This window comes from Eupeodes corollae, chromosome 2, assembly GCF_945859685.1.
Source record: "Eupeodes corollae chromosome 2, idEupCoro1.1, whole genome shotgun sequence".
NCBI lineage: Eukaryota > Metazoa > Arthropoda > Insecta > Diptera > Syrphidae > Eupeodes > Eupeodes corollae.
The window spans coordinates 110,654,480-110,680,566 of NC_079148.1; the positions used below are offsets into that span (position 1 = coordinate 110,654,480).

The following is a 26,087-nucleotide window of genomic DNA, read 5'->3' on the forward strand; positions in this document are numbered from 1 at the left end:
ATTTTGAAATCCGTAGCGGAGTCAGACAAGGCTGTATTCTGCCGCCAATATTGTTTTTGTTGGTGATAAGCGATGTACTGCGCTCAGCTTTGTTCGGTAGCGGAGGGATTCAATAGAATTCGACATCCTATTTAAAGCACTTGGATTACGCGGACGATGTTTGCTAGCTCTCTCATAGGATAATGGATCTCCATCAAATGACAATAATGTGGAGAGAGAAGCCCAAGTTGTGGGGCTGAAAATTAATTCCGGCAAAACAAAAATGATCAGACTCGAAACCCGACCATCCTCTCAAATAAATATTTTCTCGCAACCGGTGGAAAAAGTGGAGAGCGTTCAATACCGTGGAAGTATCGTTTCCATGGAAGGCTGAACCAAAACAAGACGTCATCTACCGCATCGGCATGTTGTTGAAAATTCGGAGGAATAACTCTATCAGCTTAAGAACAAAGCTACGACTGTTTCACACGAATGTTCAATCTGTGCTTCTTATGGGCGATTTCCCAAGTTTTCGACAGCATACCGAACAGCACATGGAAGGTTACTTCAGCCATTACAAGAAGGCTGCAAACCTTTGTGAATAAATGTCTTCGTAACATCCTAAGGATTTTCTGGTCGAACCGTATATCAAATGGGGGCCTTCATAGAAGGACAGGCCAGGAACCTATAGACTCTATAATACGAAGGCTTGGCAATGGATTGGACATACGTTTCGAAAAGGTAACGACTGCATTGCAGACCAAGCAACGCAGTGGAATCCGCTCACACAAAAAGGAAGAAGAGCTACACGACCGAGAATCACATGGCGCAGAACAGTCGAGGCGGAATCAGCGTCAATAGGCAAAAGTTGGAGGGAGCTGAAACGCATCTCCGGGAACCACACACGATGGCCCTATGCCCCTGAAGGGGTTCCCAACGGACTTAACAGGTCTGAGGACCAAAGAAAGTAAGTAAAGTATAAGGGAATTACATTCAAGGTATTTCAAGACTTCAGATAGGGCCAAATGAAGACCCATAAGTCATCTCGTAACTAAAAAGAACTTCCGAGAACTAAAACGGTTCAAACTGTATCTAGAAGACAAAGATGTGTAAAATTTAGTTAAAAACTGCGTTGCGTTTTACTTTAGCTTTAAGAACAACGTATTCTGCATTTTCAGATATGTATTTAAGAAAAAAACGCAACCTTGTAAAGAATTGTTATATTGCAATCAAGGACAGCAAATTTATTTGAAAACATATTTTTTGGTTTGTGCAGACGAAAAGTGAAACTAAATTTTGGTGAAAAGTCTAATGAAAAATGTTGGAAAATGTTTACCCACCGATTGGTCAAACAGAACGAAAAGGGGCGGTGCGGTTAACCGCGGCGTGTAGGTTTATACTTTGAGCTTTTACGGCAGAGCTCAGAGTCACGGACCTAATGCTAACAATTGACAAATCTTCTAAAAAAGCCAACAAATTTATCAAGAGGTATATTCGTATTGAAATAAATTAACGGTGTAGATTTAAATTTTATATTATTTCACCATAAGATATTTTTCGTCTTTTCTTAAGTAAATAAAAACACCAGTTCATACTTTTTTAATAGTTTGCAAAAATTGTTCTATATATTTCTTTTCAAATAAACATCTACAAATAATAAATAATACATTATTAAGTCAACATAAAACATGTTTTATCGCCTGATACATGCTTAGTTTTTTTTTTACAAATTTCAGCTATCTTTTCGGTCCGGTACGCGTAAGCAAGATTCGTCATTAAGATCAGTTTCGTATAGATTTAGCCAAGTTCAGCAACATTTTAATCCAAAACTTAGGTGTACTTTAAAAAACTATATTCTTACTTTAAGATCTACTTTAATAGGTACTTAATACTCGAAGAATGCAATAAAAAAAAAAGAGTTTCATCTACGCTGTCGTTGTTTGATTTTCCTGCGTTGTTCCTGTTGATGCGGCACTAGCTGCTTCTGGTGCCTTTTCGTTGATGGCCAACCAAGGAAGACGCTTTTGCAGCTCTAACCTGTATTTAGGATGACTTATAGCGTACACATATGGATCGATACAAGCAACCATTTTGCACGTGCACGCCGGAATCATTGTGACTCCAGGTGTCAGAAGGCTTTTGTCTCCGAATGCCCCGATTAGAGACATAACGCCATATGGTGTCCATGATACAAAGAACAAAAAGCAAATGGTAATAGCTGCTTTGGCAATTCGTATTTCAGCGGTATCTTTGTTTTTGTCGACATTCGATCGAAGTGACTCAACGTTCATCTTCTTGGCTTGTTCACGTAGTGTCTTCTCATGGCTAAAAACATGTCCTACAATTTGGCTGTAATAATAGAGGATCATTGCTGTTGGCATGCAAAAGCTGCAGAAAAATATGGTTGCAACAAAAAGACGTGTATCAAAGTTATCTGTCAAATAATCAAATGAACACGAAGTTAAGTAGCCCTCTGTAAATAGAAAGTTAAACATAATTAGGTAAGTTGAACAATTATCAAAATTTTATGATTTTTAGCGTTAAAAGATTCAAATAAAAAAGGTTAGTTATAATAGTTTTGATTTCTAAATCCAAATCCACATCAAAAGAATAAGTTTTTTTTTTTTAATTTGTACTATGACAGCTTTAAAACGTATAATACTATCATCCTGTGTTTTTACGGGGCGGCATCTAGTGGCTATTATAGTTTTTTTTACTTAACTTATGTATATAAAACATCCAACGCCATTTTGAGCCTACGGCAAACGTTAGAAACAACATCTCCATTATAATACCATCCATTTTATATACAAAGGTGACATTAATTTCATTTGATTCCATCTGGAGCCTACTCATAGAATTCACTATTTAAAAACTGTTAAAACACCCATAGACAACGTAAAAAGATAAGAGACAGAACATTTTTTGAAAATTTAATAATTCGTTGACTAAATTTCACCATTAGGCTGCGTAGGCATCTAATGTCAATTTTTACATTTTTTTATCCACCTCCAACTCATTCATCTGGTTCTGTTAATTATCTGAATATTTTATTGTTCATTTATTTTTGAAATAAACATACATTTCCCCAAAAACCTAAAAATATTAATAAATTGATGATAAATTAACAAAACGCAAACTTACAAAAATCTAGTACTTTTTCAATTTGCCCAACGTCACATGCACATCTCTACAAAAACGAAATGTCACTCCAAGTTCACTCAACTTGAGTGCAAGTCGTAGTAATTTATAAATGGTGGATCAGCGTATAATTATAACACACTTTTTTGTTTATAAATTTATGTGTAATTACATTTGTTTAATAACTCGTATCTATTGATTTTCTTCAACTTGAACATAGTACACATGAAGTGAGTGTGTTTTCTTTTGAATTTTGTCCAATTTATTCGTGTTTTCCAAAAAAAGAAAAATCCACAGTGCATCGCCCAAAAACAAAAAAGAAAAAAAACCAACAAGGGAAAAATTATTTGCACTCTGCGCTAGTAGCATCATTGGACAGTAACCACACTCATTCTTGTTGTTGTTTTCATTTGTAATCTTGTCTGCTTTGAACCGTCCCGAACAAAAAACAAAAAAGAAAAACAGATGACATTCGACACATAAAAAATAAATTAGAAAAAAGAACTTCGTCGTCTCTTGGTTCCGATTTCGAGGTAGGAAGATACATCATTTTCAAATTAAGGACAAATTTTAGCTCCTAATTCTTATTGCAGAGACCTTGTGTGAAATCTATGCAGTTTCTGCAAAAAAAACGCAGATAAGGAGGAATATTAATTAGTCTGCAACCCACAGCTCTAGCCCACAGCTTTGTGTCCGTTCTTATGCGTTGCAACAGTGGAAACAACTTCGCCTTATTTCTCCCCGCTGCAGAACAGCCTTAGGTACTTGTGGTTATATGTTAACAAGCTGATTGTTTCATTTTCGTGAATTGCTCTGGTGCGTGTGTCGCATAATGTCCAATAAAATCAACCCCAAGCGGCGCGATGCCACAAACACATCTTCGTCGTCTAGTTCGTCACTATCATCAGCTGGGGGTGGCGATGGCGGAATGTCAGCTGATCTAACATCACTCTTCGAATGTCCAGTGTGTTTCGACTATGTTCTGCCTCCGATCTTGCAGTGTTCGAGTGGACACTTGGTGTGTGTTTCATGCCGGTCGAAGCTCACATGCTGTCCCACATGCCGCGGTCCTTTAGCCAACATCAGAAATCTGGCGATGGAGAAAGTCGCCTCAAACGTCAAATTCCCTTGCAAACACTCCAGCTACGGATGTACAGCATCGCTGATCTACACAGAGAAGACAGAACACGAGGAGACGTGCGAATGTCGCCCATATCTATGCCCCTGCCCTGGAGCCTCGTGCAAATGGCAAGGACCGCTCGATCTAGTCATGCAACACCTAATGATGTCGCACAAGAGTATCACCACCCTGCAGGGCGAAGACATTGTCTTCCTGGCAACAGATATCAACCTGCCTGGTGCAGTTGACTGGGTCATGATGCAATCGTGTTTCGGTCACCATTTTATGCTTGTTTTGGAAAAACAGGAGAAATATGATGGGCATCAGCAGTTCTTCGCTATTGTCCAGCTTATTGGGTCCCGCAAGGAAGCCGAAAACTTTGTTTATAGGCTGGAATTGAATGGGAATCGTCGTCGCCTGACATGGGAAGCGATGCCAAGGTCGATTCATGAAGGTGTCGCCAGTGCAATACACAATTCTGATTGCCTGGTCTTCGATACTTCAATCGCACAGCTATTCGCCGACAATGGTAATCTCGGCATCAACGTTACCATCTCCATTGTCTAAACAGACAGCGGACAGCAGATGCAGTCGCCAAACATTGTACATTAAACCATAAAAGATAAAAAAAAACATTACATCTACTCCTACAATACTATGATAATTATATTATACATTTTTACGTCATTACACAAGAAGATTGATTCTCTGATTAGTTTATGATAAGGTCTATAGTTTATAAGCTTTTATGTAACTATTCTTTTTTTTGTTAATTGAAACGTGTATTTCTATGATTTTTGTTTTGTGAAAACAAAAGAGCAGCGCAATATTGTGTGTTAAACGAGCTGCTGGGATTGATTTCTATCTCTATCAAAATTTAGCTCAAAAATAATGATAATTCTTTATCTCAGTTAACAACTACAGTTAAAATTCTTAGTAGTATATTGTTGAAAAGAAACACCAACAAAAATCAAATCGTTCAACTCTTGAGCTCGAAAATAAGAAAAGATTATTGAAAGGAAAGTGAAGATTTCGACTTAAATAAATGTATGTGGCTTAGCACTTTCTCTCGTACACATATTTTTAAACACGTAAGTTCGCTTAAGCTCTACATGTTGTCTAATATTTTTATAATTACATATTTTTGTTGGTTATATATATATATTTTTTTTTATTTTCGCCTTTTTTGTTTTTCTTTTATTTTTTATTTGTAATTACAATATTTTAGTTAATTTGTAGAATTAAATAACAGAATTATGAAGCAAATATTTGCGAAATTATTGCGTATGCAACTTGGTTCATAAATAAACGTATAATTTTACACAAATTTAAAGTTTAAATCATTTAAAGGAAAAACCATTTGTCGCATTAAACCGATGAAAAGTATTTATTTATTTGGTCTATAAGTACATGCTACTTACTTAGACATAGCTGAAATTAAATTTAAAAAAAAACATTGCGTGCTAGTAATAAACAACAGAATTAGGTATATTATAAATTAACTCAATCAATTAGGTACATAAACAATGGTATTAATTATTCTTTTCTTGAACAATTCTCTAGAACAGTCAAGTTCAATTACATCGGCATATTTGTTAAAAAATTGGCACGCTTTAGTAACCGGTTCATTTAATCCGTAATTTCTTCAAATGATTTGTGATGAAGAAAAATTGATTAGTCCTTGGTTTTCCTTGGTGCTCCTTTAGTTGGTGTATGTTTTATAAACATTTCAACTAAAGGAGCACAATCAATGTGCCCTGTTATTACATCTCTAGCAAGTGCAATCAAGAAAAAAATTCTCCTAGTTTCTAGAGGTTTTATATCAATTAACGCGCACCGATCTTTATATGTTGGTAAGGGCAAAGTCCATTCAAGTTTACGAAGCGAATATTTTGTGGATCTTTTTTGAATTCTTTCAATTCTATTAGAAGAATTTTTGTAGTAACGAGACCAAACTGCACAACAGTATTCCAAAATTGGACGAACAAAGCTGACAAAAAGTGATTTAACATTTTAAGGACACATAAGCTCATTAGAATTTCTGAACAAAAATCCAAGCATAGAATTGCCTCTAAAAGCCTAGAATCAAAAATAACTCCTAAATTCTTGTGATTGGAAACTCTTTGAAGTACGTTCTCAGATATAGATTAGTTTAAGACTACCGAACCATAACATCTTGTAAATGTCATTATACAACATTTTTTTTATTTAAGTCAAGGTCATTAAACATACACCATTTTGAGATACAAGTTAAGTCTTTTTGAAGTTGCATACAATCAGAGAGCGAATTTACTGATCGATATATCTTAAAATCAAAAGACAGGCAAATTGATTCTAAAACAACATTAGGTAAATCTTTAACAAAAAGTAAAAACAAGAGGGGACCCAGATGACTACCTTGTGGTACTCCTGAATAATTAAAAATTAATTCCGATTTAATTCGACCAACTCTAACTGATTGCATTTTGTTTTGTAGATAGCTTTTAATCCAATTTAACATCTGAGAGTGAAAACCCAAATATCTAAGCTTTAACAAAAGAATTTTATGATTAAGTCTATTGAATGCTTTTGAGAAGTCAATTGCAGTTCGTTTCTCAATTGCAGTTCGTAAATAATGTGAGATTTGTTGCTGTGGATTTTCCACTGTCAAAACCTTGTTGATAGGGTGATATATGTATGTATGTGCTTTAAAAGCGTTATACATTTTGGTTTTAACCAAGGATTCAAAAACTTTGGGAATCAGTTGGAGCTTTGCAATCGGTCTATAGTTTTCGATTGATTGCTTAGAGCCAGATTTAAAGATTGGTGTGATGAAAGAAAGTTTCCAAGAGTCGAGGAAAACACCGTTTGAAAGAGATTGATTGAAAATTATTTGGAGTGGTTTCGATAAGTTATACTTTCAATTTTTAATTAAGATTTTAGGAATATCGAGTGGGAGACTAAGACTATTTTCCAAATTACCAAGCGCCGACAGAATTTCTTCTTCTGATAGAGATATGATACCGAAATCAGTTATAGCAGGGATTTCACATGAAATTCAACTGAAAAAATGAAGCAAACAATTTACATATATTATTCAGGTCACTACCTCCAATGCCTTTATAAGTCATATAACCAGGTATACCAACGGTTTTCATTTTAGAATTTGAATATTGCCAAAAGCATTTTAGCATAGAATTTGTTTTAATGTTTGATTCTAAGGACCAATTTTTTCAAAATTTCACTTCGTAAACCTGAATTGACCTTACTGATACCTTGCATTTTACTCATTTAATAAGTTAGCCTTGTTAAACCTTTAGTGAACCAAATAGGCTTATAATTTTTCTTCATTCGTTTAACAGGGATGAAGGTCTTATAATTTCTTTCAACGTCCTGGAAACACAAGAGCGAACTCCAATCTACATTATTTAAAAAATGATTTATGCTGATGTAATCGGCCTTACTAAAATCGTATTTATAATCCACTTCAAGATTAGAACAATGTGTATTTTTAAAATTGATACACTTTAACTGTAAACGCAATGCTTTATGATGTATGTATACTATTATTCAGTAGAGGAAAGTCCTCTTCAAATAAGCACATTTCAAGGTCCTGTTGGACAAAAATAAGATCTTAAATTCTACCAATAGAGTTTGCAATATTATTCGTTTGTATAAAATTTAAGGCTGGCATAGTATCTAATACAAAAGTTTCGAATTCGTTTACGATATTATATGGGATAAGTGTTTTATCATCCTCAGAGAAAATCCAATTAACAGTACTCAAATTAAAATCACCTAAGACTGCCATGTAAGAGTTACTATCGAATGTACCTTCAATGTCTTTAATATTGTTTATATGCGCATAATAAATGTCTATGTTTGATTTTGGAGGGATATAAGAAACAAAATAATAAATACTTAATTCACTAAAGTTGTGAGTGAAGCTTACATGAACACATAATTGTTCTATCAAACCTGAAGAGTTTGTGATAGATATTTGCCTACCCTTAAAATTACTTGTAACTGCAAAAAGCACACCACCTCCTCTAGTAAGTTCTGTACAGATTTTGTCTCTACCCTTTCTGTAGATTTCGTAATCAGTATTGCAGGCTTCGGCATTAGAAATGTCATAACCCAGCCAAGTTTTTGTGAGAGCTATGATAGCATGCTTACAATCACTAGACAATTTAGATCGCATTCCTCCAACGTTCTGGTAATACACTTGTATGGCATCGGATGTTGGATTTAATTTAGCAACAGAGGTAGTAATGGAGTTAGAATATTCAACAGCATTCAGGTTTTGACGATTGATGTTAATTGAAGATGGGAATGTCATATTTATGTTCCCGCTGACCTGTCGTTCACGTTTTATGACATTGTTGGAAGGGTCTCACGCGTATTCCTTTGGGCCAAAAGTTTGCATTGGAGACAGCATCGAATGACTCAGCCGGCATACAAACTTTAAAATTAACCTTTTTTATTTGGTCGTGATTTACATCTTTTCCTACTAATTTAAAGCAAGAAAGCCTCGAAGGCTCAATCAACGATTTCTGAATTCCATCATGTGAACTTGTATTCTCTTATGTTTTATTGGGATTTAATAACCATCAACAGCTTGTAATTTGTTTAGCTTATTAAATGCCATTCGAAAGTTTGTTGGAACTTCGTCCACCAAGGTTTTGGATATTTTTTTAAACCACAACTTTATTCGACTATCTAAGTATATTTTAACTTCACTATAACAACAAATTATTATTTAAAATTACCTGGAACAAATCTACCCCAGGTCCTTGTAAGTGGCCAGACTACCCATGGCGTGCAATAGACCCAGATCAATATGTTGATTATTAAAGCTTTAGAGAATGTAAATGACCTGTTCATAGGTTTTGTAATGACATTAAAACGATCATAGCCAATGAATGCATTTGTCATGCCAGCTCCAATTCCCGAATACGAACCAACCGATGCGAATAATTGACAAAATGTATTTCCTAAAGCAAATCCATGATGTATACAATTATAGATGAAAATTGGAGCTTTCATCATCATTATCAAATCAAAAACCGCCAGATTGAGAACAAATAGATTTGATGGTGTCCGAAGTGATTTTGCACTAAAAAAAAACACAAAAACCAAGAAACTCATTCAAAAAGTTCAATTTCGTATAAGAGTTTACTTTTTTGGTACTAACGTTGAAAATATAAAAATAACTAAACCATTTCCACAGATTGAAGCAACCATCAAAAACGAGTAGAGAAGAGCCAGAAAATAGTGCATTGAATGGTCGGGCTCTGGTTGGGTGAGCCAATGTTCTGGAATGTATTGCAAATCCTCTGGCGGTACATTCCATCCTAGGTACCGTACCTCAGATGTTCTTCAATATGGAACAAAACAAAAAGCACTCATTGAAAACCCGAAATTATTGCCAACAATGATCAAATATAATATACCGTGCTTCCGCTCGAGGAACCGAATCATTGCTGCAATGCGGACCGTAGGGTCGTTCGATTATCATTTCGAATTAACACAATTTTATATCAATCTTTAAGGTCTAAATTTTTAAATGGGAATCATGTTCCACAACAGAAAATAATTTGTACTACTGTATTAGAAATTTATTTGTTCAGAGACTTTTATAGTTTTTTCTTTCTCCTGAAGGCGTGTTGATTTAATTTAATCTAAATCATTGCGTGACTCTTAATCTTAAATTGAGATTGTCAAATGCAGATTTTGCATTTAAAAAAACTCTTGATATTTCAAACAAACTGATGGGAAGGTAAAGGAACTGGTCAACGAAAGTATATTAAGGGTGTCCATGTGTATCTTCAGTTCTTGCTTCTGTTAGTAAAACACAAAACATATTGTTTTGCATCCTTTTGTAAAAAGACAATTGTTTGCTGGGTTAGTAATTCCATAAAATTTCAAAAGCCGTTTAATGGAGGGTGGATCATTTTTTAGCAAAAGGCTTTTATGATAATTTATCATTCTAAATGAAGAAAATTAAGATAACTTTGTTTCTTTTTCAAGACAACCAAACGTGCAATTGAATCAACGATGTTGTTTAACATAAAATTAAAATTGTTTACAAACCTGGAACAAAACGGCCCCATACTTTGAAGAACGGCATCAATGCCCATGGTGTGCTGTATATCCAAATAAATGCTACAAAACACAGAGCTTTGGTGAAGGATAGTTTTCCAGCCATTGGTCGAGTTATAACACTGTGTCGATCGTAAGCTATAAAAGCATTTGTTAGGCTTGCTCCAATACCAGCATATGCGCCAAAAAGACCAAATAGTTGACATCCGGGATTGCCCAAAGCAAACCCAAAATTTATAGAGTTGTATATAAAAACGGGTGCTTTGAGCATCATTAAAAAGTCCGAAATAGCTAGATTCACAACAAAGAGGTTTGATGGCGATCGCAGGGATTTAGCGCTTTTTTTAAACAAATATAAATTTAGATGAACACCGAGATTTCATAAAAGAGATGAAGCATACAAAGTTTACCTCATAAAAACCCAAATAACCAAACCATTTCCAGTCAATGACGCTACCGTAAAAAGTGTATAGACCAAAGCAAGTAAATAGTGCATAGATTTTTCGGGTTCAGTGTGTTTGAGCCAATGTTCCGGGATATATTGCAGGTCGTCTGGTGGAACATTCCATCCGATATATCGAAGCTCTGAAACAGTCCTATTGTTCCAAGTTGGAATTTAGCATGATACAATTTTAAATGTTCATCATTATTTTAAGCGTTTAATTAATTACCTAGCTTCCGGTCTAAAATATGACAGATTTCGATTTGGGTCATCAAAATAGTAACCATGATCACTCATTTTTATATCAACAACTAACAAAACAACTTTTGTTCACAAAAAAACTCGTTATACTACGACATCGAGGACATTTTGGGCACTGTTGAGGGTAGGATATCACAAACACAAGTGATTTACTTCATTTGAAATCAGTAGCTTTTATAGAGGAAATTCCAATATTGAAGAACTTTTATCAGGGGGAAATAGGAATTTGAATAAATTTTAATTAGTGATACGAATATTGCGCTTTAATATAATTTAATTATTCTTTCATAGATTGATTTAGGAAGCACATTCTAAGAATTGATATGAAATGTGAAGAAGCATAATTTGTTCGTTTTAATGTCGTAGTTTCGAGTATCCCACGTGAAGTAGGAAAAGAGTGGTGGATCTTTGGTGGATTTATTTTCGCTTGGGGAATTGTTTTCTAACAAAATACAATTATAATATTGAGTTACATGCCGCACTTAATTATTGGAACAGCAAGCTATTTAAACTTTGATGCAACAATTTGAGCCTTTGAAACACGCTGTTTTGTTAAGTTTTTTTTTGTCTAGTATAGTAAGTTCGATTAAAATAAGTTTTTAAGGTTTCAAGAAAAAAATATTAAAGTTAGAAAACGCCTTATTTCTCCAGGACAAAATTATTGGCACAGTATGTAAATTTTGACCAAGGTAACTAGTAAGGTTTTCAAGTTTCATTAATTTCAAATTCAGAACTTTACTTCGCAAACCACTACTTTATGTTCATAGTACAAAAACTACCGACGCTATTGTCTAAAATACATCCTCAGGCAAGCTACAAGTCCTTCACGATTTGTATTTTGTATTGTAGAGAAATATTACTTATTTCTTTTCCGAATTGACAAGGAAACAATTAACAGAAAACATTAATTGGAGTTGTGCAGAAATTAAAAAAAAAAACAGAGATTAATAAAGTTGAGCTTTCAGTTTAATGAAAAAGCATGATCAACTGTCATTTTGATAGAAGTAGACTTTACTTAATAGTTGGGGAGATTTTTCTTGAATGACTTTACAGTCAACTTTCCATTAAAGTTGCCTAAATAGGGTAATTTTAAGGCAGCTGGCAAATCAGAGGCTAAAAACTTGTCTTACTTTCAAGTCCCTTATGGCGTCTGGACCTGACCATTTATTCAAAAAAAGTTTTGTTTGTGTGGAAACCAGCAGTTATTTTGAAAAACAAAAAAAAAACAATTTTTTGCAAAAATAAAATGTATTATAATGAGCCCAAAAAAAAAAGGAAACTACCAAATCGGAAAGAAAAACAGTTATTTACATGCATAGTCAAGACAGGTCATATGCAGAGATTGGACAAATTATCGACAGGAGCCGAAACACAATTCGCAGCGTTGTGCACCGTTTCGAAGGGGAATCAAACTTCAAAAGTGCAAAACATTCTGGTCCTCCTCGGGTTTTGAATGCTCGTGCATGCAACCGCATTATACTGAAATAGCTGCTGAAGTCAACTTAGAATTTGGGAAATCAGTTCACCCTATGACGATAAGAAGAGTACTCTATGAAGCTGAACACGACGCACGCATTGCTAGGCGTAAGCCAAAGATTTCGCCAGTTAACTAGAAAAGACATTTGGAATATGCCTTTGAGTACAGGAGCAAGCTAAACACTTTTTGGGATGATGTACGAGAGTAAGTTTTTACGTTTTCCGTTGTGATAGTCATACAGAAGTCTGGAGAAAACCAAATAGAGCACTCCAAAAAATAAGTGATGCTATGGGGGTGCATGTCTGCTGCGGGCGTGGGCGAGCTTGTTTTTATGGACAAGAAAGTTTACATCATCATTTTGAAAGAAAACCTGAAAAAAGGTGTTGTAAAGTTGAACTTAACAGGCTCGTTCACTTTTCAGCACGACAATGACACGAAACATACGGCTCACGACGTACGTGCGTATGTTGTTGGCATACAACATTGCACATGTTCTTCAAAACCCCCCACGATCCCTAGATCTCAATCCAATTGAGCATTTATGGGAAGAGTTGGATAGACGCGTAAAAAAGAGTTTGTTATCTAATAAAGCTCAACTCAAACTAGCATTGATAGAGGAATGGCAAAACATTGGAGAAGAAACGACCAACAATTTGGTGCATTCTATATGCCAAGGCGTTTGGATGCTGTTATAAAGCAAAAGGACCTCCCTACTAAGACCTAATACTAACTTATGGTTATGTAAATTACTCTTTTAAAAGATTTAATATATGGTGGCGATATTTTTGTGGTGAAAGAATTAGGTGTTTTGATTTTTAATGCTTTCTGTAAAAGGATTCCTTGTCAATTTGGAAAAGAAATAACTAATATTTCTTTACAATACAAAATACAAGTCGCGGTGAACTTGTAGCTTGCCTGAGGAGTGTTTTGAAGACACTAATTTTGTTGGTGCTTTTTATACTATAAACTTAAATTAGAGATTTGCGAAGTGAAGTTCTGAATTTGAAATTCATGACGCTTGCCTCGGTCAAAATTTACGTTCGAAGAATGAAGTTTTATTTCAGAGAATCTTAGTCTTAGAACAACTTATCATTGCTTTAATTATATTTACAAAGTGCTTCTGCTAATCTACCTAGTCCTAGTTTCTATAAAATGTCGGTCACTGACCAAAATTAAAAAAAGAAAAACTACGAGAATTTATTTGTTAATTCAAATGACATTGTATAATGTATTTTATTCACCTCATACATATGCTTTGATTTTTTAAGAGGTGGTTGGATTAAAAGAAGACTTTAATTACATTTGTATGGTATCCTTTGCTATATAGGCGCACCTACTTTCTTTGGCACATGCTAAATATAATATTGATTTAAAATCAACATTAAACTTGATATTGAGAAAGAATAAAGTAGTGCCAAAGTTAATGACTATTAGAAAGGTACATACTCGTATGTATATTTATGTAGGTATCAATCGATTTTCATTTTGTATAACTATATTTTATTGAATAGCTTCTATATGCACATAGATAAATTTAAAGGAGCATTCAAAAATCCTTGTTTAACAGGTTTTTTTTTGTTAATTTATATCTTCTTTAAGTTCATAGGTATACTCGTAAAATTGTTAGAAGTTTGAAATCTTTATATGTGTACGTGTTTGTAGTAAAGCTTTTAAAATGTTTGCAATTTTGACAACGATTTTTATAAATACCGATTTCATCGCGAGTAAACTTCGTCTTTATTGGCTAGGAGCATTTTGCATTAAAGTTTTCGGCTAAAACAGAATACGCGATTTGAATCAAAAGATTCTTACTCTAGTGCTTTAAGGAACACCACTTTATTCATAAAACATAACCTAAAAAGCTTAATAGATCAAACTAAGAAACGATTTGTCGAATTAATAAGTTTGACATTTATTGACGTTTCAAGGTCCGTAGAATCTTAATCAAAGAGTTTTAGAGAGATGTCTGTGTTTGCGTGTGTACGTACGTTCGAGATACCATTTTTCATCGTCCATATCTCAAGATGCACTTAAGATATCGACTTGAAAATAATTTGGTTTAAAAGATAATAACATAGAAAAATGCAGAAAGAACTTTCAAAAAAATTGATTGTGTGATACTATATTAAATCCTCCGCCGACGACACACCTCACCACATATCTTCCAATACAAACCCTTCCTATTCACATTCCAACAGTTGTAAACAAAGTCATCTTTGTTAAACCGACAATGACTTTTTTTAAGGAAAGTCATATTGATTTCATTTAATGTGCAATATGAAAATATTGAAACAAGACAATTTGTTTTATTTTGTAAAACACTATTTTTTGTCGTTAACGCCCAAAAATGCATCTTTGAATTTAGTTATTTCAATCACAACTTTAAATTCTTGGTTCTCATGACAACTGAAAAATTTTAAGCAAATTTTATGTTTCTGTTAAAGCCTTTGGAGAATGGTTTGGACATTATGCTCCACATACCTTTCACTGTAAAAAGCACATTTTGACCTAAAATGATTGTGTTAAAGTGAAGATTTCAGTTTGTTTTATCTATGCCTAACCTTTATCAATGCGCCCATCAAGGCGCCCTTAAAATGCCAGAAGCAGAAGTCGTGAGGCTGAAAATCAATTCCGGGAAAACAAAAATGATCAGCCACGGAACCCGACCATCCTCTCAACAAATGGCGCAGGAAAGTCAAGGCTGAATCAGCGTCACTAGACAAGAGTTGGAAGGAGCTAAATATGTACATCTCCGGAAACCGCACACGATGGCACGTAGAGGCCCTATGCCCCTTAAGGGGTTATCAAAGGACTTTAACAGGTCCGAGGACCGGAGTAAAGGAGGGCTTTGACGTGTTGCTAAGGATGACATCCTGCATCGATTCCAATCATACGATTTCATGAATTAGTTATTTGGACCTTTGAAACTATCTTCGTTCGATTCGAATATTTCGCGAATAGAATAAATTATTTTATTCTATGTATGTATGTTAGAAAATGTTTTTAGAAAAATCAAATCGGTATTTAAACCCAAAAAATAGGTTAAACAAATTGAAAACCGAAAACGTCGGTCGTAGAATTTGAAATATAAATTATTTTATTAATTATTTAAACCAAAGATATAGCAAAAAAACCTAAAACTAAAGAGAAGCCCCAAGAGTAAGTTATGCCTTTAACATTATTTTTTTCAAAGATCGATTTTCCCAAAAAAGTATAATGTTCAAAGTTTTAAAACTCATTCAAAAACTAAAACAGGATATAATTTTAAAAAAGTAACAATCATCATCATAGAATTTTTTCGATAACTTCGAATTAAAAAGAGGACCAACTGAAATCACCTCTTCGAGAAATAAAAGAGTAAGGACACATTTCTGTGAAAATTATGGTTATAACATCGTCTTCAACAATATCATCCTATATTGGCCACAGTACATGATAAATTATAGCCCGGTAAGGTCCAAGGCCTCTTAAGGCTGAATATCATTTCGATGCATGAGTCCAATTAGCAATTATAAATTAATATACAGTCTTCACGACGACCTCTTTGAGTTCTTGTCTTAATTGAATTTTAAGGAAATACTCTCAGTTATGGACTACGTTATATTTTAGGTAAAATCATAGTTTTAACTTGTGGGAAGATCATAGTCCGAAAGTACCAACTGCCTTGATAGCAGACTATTCAAAATGAAACCTCTCATTGGGAAGCCTTTAACATGATTTCTATTATTCGTATCATCAAGATCCTATAAAAACTCTCTCTGGACAAAGAGTAACTCTGAACAAATATTACAAATTGTTTTCAATACCGATTGTCTCACCACTGTTTTGATTTCACGATGCTAGAAGTTCAAAACTTTTGACTATTTATAAGACATACAAAAATTGAGCTTTTTCACTTAAAATATCAAATAAAATCAATAAGTATTATACGTATTTATATTTATGCAATAAAAATATAAATTCTTAAAAATAATAACGTATAAAAAAAATACAAACCTGGCACAAATCTTCCCCAAAACTGTGATGCTGGTAAGACAACAAATGGTGTCGCATACAAATAGATAAATGCTATTATTAAAATCGCTTTTATTTGTGTCGTTTTGCCTTCCATAGGTCTTGTAATCACATTATACCGGTCATATGCTATAAAAGCGTTAGTCAAGGATGCTCCAATTCCAGTATATGATCCTATTATACCATAAATCTGACATCCCATATGACCCATTGCAAAACCACAACGAAATGAATTCCAAATAAATACTGGAGTCTTAGACATCATGAAAAAGTCGCAAATTGCTAGATTTATCACAAACATGTTCGAGGGAGTTCTTAAACTTTTTGCTCTGAAAATTGATTAAATTATAAAATATTAAAATTGAAATTTAAACATTTATTTTAATGAAAATAAAATAATTATTTTGTATATTTACGAGCAAAACACATAAATAACGAGACCATTTCCAGTGGAGGCCATTAAAAAGAAAAATATATAAAGTAATCCAAGAAGATAATTCAAAGACTCAGGTGGTTCGGTATATTTTAGCCAGTGGTCAGGAATGTGCTGTAATTCCTCTGGTGGAACATTCCATCCTATCAGCCGAAGCTCAGATGATGTTCTAGAAAAGAAAACAAAGAATATCATTGATATGAACAACAGACTGATTAAAAAACTAAATTTTTTAGACTTTTAGTAGGAGTTAAGTGAAACTATAATTTTATCAAACATTGTACTTTTTTGAACATTCGAATGTCTCAACAAGTTCTAAAATAAGCAAATAATGAAGCAAACACATACAAAATCCATATACGACAAAATTACGTTTGCACATTACTTAATAAATACAACAACAATAAAAAATACTTTTTAACTAATAAAATAAAGTTTTTCTTCTTAAGCAAGATATTATCGTACGAATAGTAGAAACCAATAGAAAAAATTAGTTGTGCACCTGGGCGTATACGCACTTTTTATCAAATTGCATAAATCTATCCAAGTACTTTCTTTTTATAACTAAAATAACAAAAAGAGGCTGGGATGCGACCCACACTGATAACTTCCCATCCCGTCTGTCGATTTGTCTTACTTAAAAGGTTTGTAGGTTTACGTGTTTTGTTAAAAAGATGTCAGTTTTATTATTTTAAAAAAAATAAAATTAAAAACAATATTTTGCATCTCATAAAAAGTTTGATTTAAATGTTTATTTTTGTAAACGAGATTCTTAGTAGTTAATCACCTTTAACCAATTTTAGTAGCATTTCTTAAAAGTTCTTATTTCTTATATAAACAAATACAAATTGGATGAATGAAATTAATTTGAAGTCAATGTTTTCTATTATTCCCGAGATATCGAGAAGCGAACATCAATTTTTACCGATTTTGCGTACTACTGACTAACACTAACGACTGTTAGATTTTTATAAACAAAATTACTAAATGTTGTGAGCAATATTTTTAAAATAAAATTAAGTTGAAGCCTACATCTTAGTTTTTCGGAAATCTATTTTTACAAACTTTTCTTAATTTTGTTTAGGTTTTTCTTTTTTGTAAAAAAACTGTCTAATCGATTTTCCTCAAAATTTTACAATATTTCCTATAAGCAAAAATTATATGGAAGTCATAATCTCATAATCTTTGAGATATGGATTGAGATATTTGAGTCGAAAATCAATTTTTACCAAATTTTGTTTAGGTTTTTAATTTAAAAAAAAACTGTTAATTCGATTTTTCTCAAAATGTTGCAAAAATATTTAAACAAAAATTAATAAAAGTAAATACAATATGTTTTTAGGTTTTTTTTTTTGTAAAAAAACTGCCATTTCGATTTTACTTACAATTAATTGGATTTTTTTCCAAAAACATATTTCCTTGGGATCGTTACGATACATAATTTAAAATTTAATTCAAGCCTCTAGCGTTATTGGGTCGTGAGATATTTAGGGTTAACCAAAATGTTCACCTTTTTTTGACCTGCTATAGTAAAAAAACCAAAAAAAATTTTCAATTTGACAAATCGGACCCATTACAATAATTTCCTATGGGAAGTTAAAAATGATCTTAAAATGCTAAATTCATATCAGGTGAAAAGATCCAAAGCGCTAAAAATACTTTATGCCTTTCAACTGAATTGACGTGATCAGAAGAACATAATTCTTACCTTTAACGTAGCTCCAAAAAAAAGTGAAACATTTTTTGTAAAATTGTAATAATATAGACTTAAACTATTAAAACGCTTCGCTTTAGTTACTTTCGGAACCAAGAAGATTATAGCTTTTTACAGAGATTTTTTCTTTTTTAGGCGTTTTCTGAATCCTAAATCGAATTAAATTAAATTTTATGACACTATGTCACATCTTTTGATTAAACGTGTGTTTGAGCAAACATAGTTTCGCCACACACTACACAAACATGTTTGAGAGATATTAGTGACGTTTTTCATCTTATTCAGACCTACCTACGGACACGGAGCAATGAGTGATTTAGCATGTGCAGCTTTGATTATTGCCTTGGCTATTAACAAAAAAAAAACAGAAAAAACTAAAAAAACAAAAAGAATAAAGTGTCCAAAAAATTTGTTTCTCTTGTTTAATTATGTTAACTCTACGAAAATTTGCATCGGTTTGAGCAAAATTCAATTCACACCTCACAAACATCTTTGTGCAGGCACGGAAAATTCAAATTTGTTTGCTTTTGTTCAAACCGCTTGCGCAAATATGAATCATCGCTCCACACTACTCAAACAGTTTGTGCAAAACTTTTTTAAACAATACATTCGTTTCCTCAAACAGTTTGTGTAGTGTATGGGCCCTATTACATTCTTAGAAATAACGATAAGGGCAAAAAAACACTGCCGTCTGTTTTTCTGAAAAATTACTATCAAGGAATGGCAACCCTTTTGTTTGATCTTATATTTTTATAGCGGTTAAACTAAATTTCTCTCGTTTGGACCGTTTGTCTAGCAATAATAATTTATTAATCTTTATTGCGGTACGGAATATTTATAAGGCAAAGTGATTGTATTTAAGAATCGTTATTAAAAAGGACGAACAACAAGAAAATCTTTAGATAACAAAGGTTTGTCAGTTATAAATACTTTGTAAATCACGTAAATAGGTTGAAATAATTAGAATAAAACACGTGGTTATGATTTTATAATTATAATGCTTACTGAAAGCCATTATCCGAAGAAGAGCAAGGTCTTATTGCTGATTACCGAGAGCAGAGGAAGACACCTAGTCAAATCGGTGGCATGGTTTCAAGAAGTAAATCTGTTAAAGACATTTTCTTAAAGCTGAGTTAAAATTGTGGAGTTAAACCACAATCTGCGGCGACGCAGATCAACAAATCCGCCTACCCGACCTTGACGAAGTGAAGATAGCTATATCTAAACTTAAGTCAAACAAAGCTGCTGGAGCTGACAGCATCGCTGCCGAACTATTCAAAGCAGCAGGCGATGACTTGGTAGGGAGCATGCACCAACTCATCTGCAAAATATTGTCGGAAGAATGAGCCCGATGAGTGGAATCTCAGCATAGTGTGCCCGATACATAAGAAAGGAGACCCTCTAAACTGCGCCAACTACAGAGGCATCAGTCTCCTTAACATTGCGTATAACATCCTCTCTGCCGAATTACGTGAACGTCTGAAGCCATTCGTCAACAACCTGATTGGTCCTTATCAGTGTGGCTTCAGACCAGGAAAGTCCACTATCGACCAAATATTCACACTACGGCAGATCATGGAAAAAACCCAGGAGCTTCAAATCGATACCCATCATCTCTTTATCGATTTTAAAGCCGCGTATGACAGCATCTTTAGGGAAGAGCTCTACCGAGCAATGTCTAGTTTTGGCATCCCTGTCAAACTTATCCGTTTGTGAAGAATGACCATGGAGAATGCACGCTGCTCTATCAAAGTCGGAAAAGATCTTACCGATGCATTTGATGTCAAATAAGGTTTTAGACAGGGCGATGCACTGTCATGCGACTTCTTCAACATCGTTTTGGAAAGAATTGTGCAAAACTCAATCGTCAACACTAGAGGCACAATCTTCCAAAGATCCATCCAATTACTCGGATACGCAGATGATATTGACATAATTGGAAGATCAAAGCGTGATGTCAGTGGAGCGTTTTTGGGTGGGTTTAGTGGTCAATGAGGGCAAGACCAAGTATATGCTGTCATCAAAAAAGGACACTGAACGACGACGTCTTGGGCAAAACGTCACCATGGACAGCTATAACTATGAGGTAGTTAAGGACTTTGTCTAACTAGGCACCGCTATTAATGCAGACAACGACACCAGCGCTGAAATCAAACGAAGAATAACTCTTGCAAATCGCTGCTTCTTTGGACTTAGAAGGCAATTGAGAAGTAAAGTCCTCTGTCGAGCAAAATCACTCATCATCCCGGTTCTCATTTATGGCGCTGCGGCCTGGACCCTGTCAAAGAAAGATGAGAGCGTCTTAGGATGCTTCGAGAGAAAAATTCTTCGGGTGATTTTTGGTCCCGTACGCATAGATGCAGAATGGAGGAGAAGATATAACGACGAACTGTACGGGATGTACAGCGACACTGACCTGGTTAGCAGTATTAAAGTCCAGCGGCTTAGATGGCTATAGGTCATGTAGAGCGGATGGACATCAACGCTTCAGCCCGGAAGGTCTTCGAATCCAATCCCGAGGGACGGCGCAGTAGAGGAAGACCGCGACTCAGGTGGCGCACTCAGGTGGGAGAGGACCTCAACCAACTTGTCGTGCGAAACTGGAGACAGCTAGCTAGTGACCGAGCTGGCTGGAGACGCTTGTTGGTTGAGGCCCAGGTCCGCCCCGGACTGTAGCGCCACCTTAAGTAAGTAAGTAAGAAATGAATTGATATGCCCCTCGAAAATGTTTAACATTTTGAACATCAATGTGTCACCAAAGCGGATGCAACAAGTTTTGAAAGGGGTAATATTATGTCCCGAAACCAAAACTTACATTTCGTTAAAAAGCGAACAGTTGACTTTCGTTGTAAAGTATGAAATTTGTAGATAGAAACAAAATTAACAAGGCCCAGACGGTTGCCAACAATTTCGACATGATGAACGAACCGAAAAGCAGGATAGAAATGCTCGCAATTTCGAAGGTGGTACGTTGATGTTTTAGAGAGCAAGAAGCTGGTGTTTCTAACAAAATAAATTCCCAAAAATATACAAATGAAATACATATTTGATGCGGAATGTATGTATATAACTTTCACAAGGATAACGCTGCTATTTATGTTTCAAAATATACACAACAGGGCTGATATGAAACTGATTGAAAACGTTTGGGCAATTTTAATACAAAACGTTTTTTTTTTTTAATATACGTTTATTTTACACTATAAATTATTTGACAAGAGTTGTTCAATAAAATCAATAATAATTTCAATACCACTACGTCAACGAGATGTTATTCAACGAAAGGGGCCAAGCACCAAATGTTGAATTTTGAGTGTTTTTAACTTTAAACCAGCTGATCATTATTTTGAATATTTGGAAGCATAAAACGAACTTATTGTAAAACTAACAAATAATTATTATTATTAAAGTGGGTGTCCATTTGAGCGAGCTGTGAGTCGCTCTCAAGATGCTCTCGAGAGCCAACTCGCAAGTGGACATAATCTGAAAAGTAGCTCGCGGAGAGTTGTCTAATTACTCTCGACATTCGATCTTTTTGAAAGTCACTCGCAAGTGGACACATGTCTCGCGGAATACCAACACAGTTCGTATTTTGCGAGTAGCTGTCGAGAGTAAACATGGCAAAGCAGTGGACATTAGAGGTAACCAATTAACTTATTGAAATGTGGAGAACTACGGATAAATCATCAAGCCGAAAGAGTGGGCCGAAAGGAAAACAAAAAAAGGAGAGCTGAGTAATGATGAAGATTCTCTCAAAGCGGCCTTAAAAATTTTAAAAATGGAACCGGATGACCATGATATTTTTGGGGAATATGTTGCTCAAACTTAAAGTTTGATTTTAATAAAGGAAAACTCAAAAGTGAAATTCGCAAGGCTATAGTTCGTATACCTGACGATGATGACTCATTTTCACAATCTTCTACAAGCTTTCAATGTTCTCAAACAAATTATGATTCTACATCATCTGTTTCTGGTTAATTAAACTTTTCGAATGTTAACTTATCAACAGGACAATGAAATAAAACTTGAGGAGAATATATAACACAATTTGAGTTCGTGAAATTTAAAAAAAATCACTATCTTTTTTTAATATAAATTTGAGTTGAAATTACATTTCTTTTTTCTTGTTGAAAATTGCTGGTAAGACATCTCTCACAATTTTTTCCTTAGGTACTGAAGGCTGCCGCTTGAATCACCTGCACAGATCATACAATTAACTTTTAGTTTTGCGATAGTTGCGATTTATATGATAACCGGATTCTAAAAATCTAAGTGTTATCAGTACACGCTCGCGTACTGGTATGGCTTTTTAATTATGGGTCAAACGTTTTGTATCAAAAATTCAATTTCACTAACTGACAAACGCCAACATTTTCAAAACTATTGAGGATCTTCAATTTGAGCAGACCCCGCACCGAATTGGTAACGACGATCTACCCATTTTGTTTTTTTTTTTAATCTTTCTTATTTTTTTTTAAATACTGCCGATAATTAAGCAGCAGCAATCCTTCGTTTGTAAAAATATATGGAGAACTGATAATATGCTAGCAGGAGAAATGTATCAAGTGGATACGATTATGAGAGTACCCCCAGCAAGAAAACTCTCAATATTCTAGCAGAGAGCTCTGGATAGCAAATTTTTTAAAATTTGGCCAAATGGACGGTCTCCCGAGAGTTGCTCTCGAGAGTTAACTAGCAGAAGTACTCTCATATGGACACGCACCTTTACAGCACTCGTGTTCAAGACAACTTTAACGAGGATACACATTTTTGGAGCTTAAGCTAAGGGCAATTTCTTAATTTGAGTCCGGATCCGAAACATTCTTTTCTTTGAACATGCAACCTGCAATGACTTTATTTTGTTTGCATTACGGTGATTAATATTTGATTAAATTATCTTGAAATTAAAAAGCTACAATACATTTGAAAGTTAGTTCATTTTAGTATATAACAATACAAAATCTCTCTCACTCTAAAACACCTCATAACTAGCAGTTTTATTAAAATATCAATTTGATGAAATAATTCTTTGAAACAATTAAACGATGGGTAAATTGTTCTCAAAAAAACAGATTTTCGACTGCTTCAAAAATAAAATTAACATTTTCTAAAAAATAAAATATATTTATGAAGTTTTTACTTTGTACACATTCGAATATTTAAACAAAATATTTAATTATTACTCTTAATTGTTACATATAAAATATTTTAACTAACCGTGCTTCCGGCCGAAAATAGGATAGATTTCGGTTTGGATCGCCGAAAAAACTCATCCCAACCGTTTTTTTCTTCGAGTTTTCGTTGAGAATTTTACTCTTTGCACTTTCACTGGATACCACTAACAGAAGACCTTAGCTCATCTACTTTAGCTTTTATACAACCAGTTAGTTGGGGATAAGAAAATTAGGATTGATTTAACCCCAAGCTAATCCAGATGGAATTTGCTGACACCAATGGATTAGCTAAGATTTTGTTTGTGTTTAAGCTGGCTGGCATTGATTTTTTAACCTTTTTTTTTGTGAAATAATTTAAATTGTGTATATATTTTATTTAAAAGTGTTTGAGAGAAAATGGATTAAAAAACTTAGCCTAAGTCAGTCTCAGTATGCTATACAACAAATCTGACATTGACTTTTCTTTGCATAGTTTGTTGTCTTTTAATTAACATGGAAAATTATGGGACTCCGTGAAATAAGTTGCCCAGAAAAAACCTCCAAACAAAAATATGATATAGGCTCCAAAAAGTGGTAGGGGAACGGTGTGTTCTTTTATATGAAAGATCAATCCTTTTTGCGGATTTCATTATTTTGTGGGAACATATTTCACGCCTTTTTAGTGATTTATTTCATTTTCGAATTTGGAGATTAACTGCATAATGCAATAAGTTCCCAATTTGTGTGGGGTAAGGGGTTGCGGGTTGTGTGTTATTTCATTTTTGCTTGGGGATACATTTCATGGGGTCAACTTATGGCGACCCATATAAGACACAGTTTAAATTTGATTTGGAACGCATTCATTTTGATTCAATGATGCCGATGAATGTGTTTAGAACTTTAGTACTGCCTCTTGCGAGGAATTAACAAATTCTCTAAGAGTAATTCTTGTCATGAAAAAGTAATTTCTCAAACTAGCCGTTCGGAATCGGCATATAAACTGTAGGTCCTCTCCATCCCTGCAAATTACTCGCACACAGGAATGGTTGAGAGTTGTAAGTCACTAGGCCCTGGTTTTCTACGGACTGTTGCGTCAACCAATTTTTTTTGTATTACGGATTATGAGTTCTTGAATTTAGATACTATACAATATAAATATCGCTGCACTATATGCACAGAGGTTCTTGCTATTTTGTATTTTCAGGTATTAGTTAAATTATAATTAATATCTTACAAAAATCAATCACAATTTTGATATAATTTTTATTTTGTGTGTCCCATTTAACAACCTCTTCTGTACAAATACCTTAAACTAAAGTAAAATAGCTTTCATTTCCGGGCTTTCTGTAAGCAAAAACAAATAAAAACGTAAACAAATAATGACGCAAAGTTGTAAAATTCTGTAAAGCCGGCAAAAGCAAAAGCATGTGCCATAACATTTCCAGTCCATTGGAATGTAATCAAAACAAACAAACAAAACTAAAAACAAGAGAAAAAACAATCAGCCATCTTTTTCCAGGCAATTAAAATTGAACTCGCACAAAAAGCATTCATTCTCCATTCTACAATAGAAAATTCTAAAAATAGAAATTACTCTCTTGCATCAAGGCTGACAGCTGACACTTCTAGTGCTTTTGATATCTGTTATATGGTATATGGCTATCGTTGTTGTCGATTTGATTCCCATTCCAGTGTCGGCTACGGCAAACGGCAAGCCTTGAAAATTAATAATGATTCACTAAATTCGATTTGATATCACGTCTATTATGTAGAGTAGTAGAGATGGGATTTGGTATTTTTTTAATTGTTTTGACAGAATGGAACGAAGTGAATGTATAAGTGAGAGAGAATTTACCTTTTTTATAGCGCATCAGACGAAACTGAAGCAAACCAAGATCAACCAATTATTCGAATCTGGTTGAATACTTATAATATTTGGTTGGTTTTGTTTATTTTTTAACTTATTTTAATGTGCGTCATTATCCAACTTCGATGGCTTTCAACGAGTATTTCGTGTTTGTGAGGAGGTGCAGATAATGAAAAGACCGGTTCCATTCGTTGACGGTTTGGAGAAGAACGCAACTCACAGAGAAAAGTGGTTTATTTTATTTGGCGCAGCACATGGGCGAGTTGTCAGTGTGTGAAGTAGGAGGATTGCCAAATCATGATTTTGAATTATACGAATTAAATGCTATACGTAATTCATTTATGGATGAAGCCGTAAAGCTGAATTTTAAAAATTTAGGAATACATACGTCTTAATGCTTAACGT

General features: G+C 34.2%; 2 protein-coding genes across 4 annotated transcripts; one reads left to right on the forward strand and one right to left on the reverse strand.

Moving 5' to 3' along the window:
* Positions 1-1,567: 1,567 nt before the first annotated feature.
* LOC129944540 (opsin Rh3) lies at positions 1,568-24,009 on the reverse strand. 3 transcript variants are annotated; one of them, XM_056054044.1, is made up of 4 exons: positions 23,880-24,009; positions 16,932-17,117; positions 16,498-16,844; positions 1,568-2,452 (listed from the first exon to the last, which is right to left on the reverse strand). In XM_056054044.1, exons 1-4 carry the CDS (start codon positions 23,933-23,935, stop codon positions 1,905-1,907), a joined length of 1,137 nt encoding a protein of 378 aa, XP_055910019.1. In that variant the 5' UTR covers positions 23,936-24,009; the 3' UTR covers positions 1,568-1,904. The 3 variants fall into 3 exon arrangements, with proteins under 3 accessions (XP_055910019.1, XP_055910017.1, XP_055910018.1); XM_056054042.1 differs by lacking the exons at positions 16,498-16,844; positions 16,932-17,117; positions 23,880-24,009 and adding exons at positions 10,313-10,659; positions 10,732-10,917; positions 10,993-11,158; XM_056054043.1 differs by lacking the exons at positions 16,498-16,844; positions 16,932-17,117; positions 23,880-24,009 and adding exons at positions 8,989-9,335; positions 9,414-9,596; positions 9,673-9,822.
* Positions 3,191-5,567, forward strand: LOC129944541 (E3 ubiquitin-protein ligase sina). Its single transcript, XM_056054046.1, has 2 exons — positions 3,191-3,653; positions 3,714-5,567. Exon 2 carries the CDS (start codon positions 3,953-3,955, stop codon positions 4,805-4,807), a length of 855 nt encoding a protein of 284 aa, XP_055910021.1. The 5' UTR covers positions 3,191-3,653; positions 3,714-3,952; the 3' UTR covers positions 4,808-5,567.
* Positions 24,010-26,087: the final 2,078 nt, after the last annotated feature.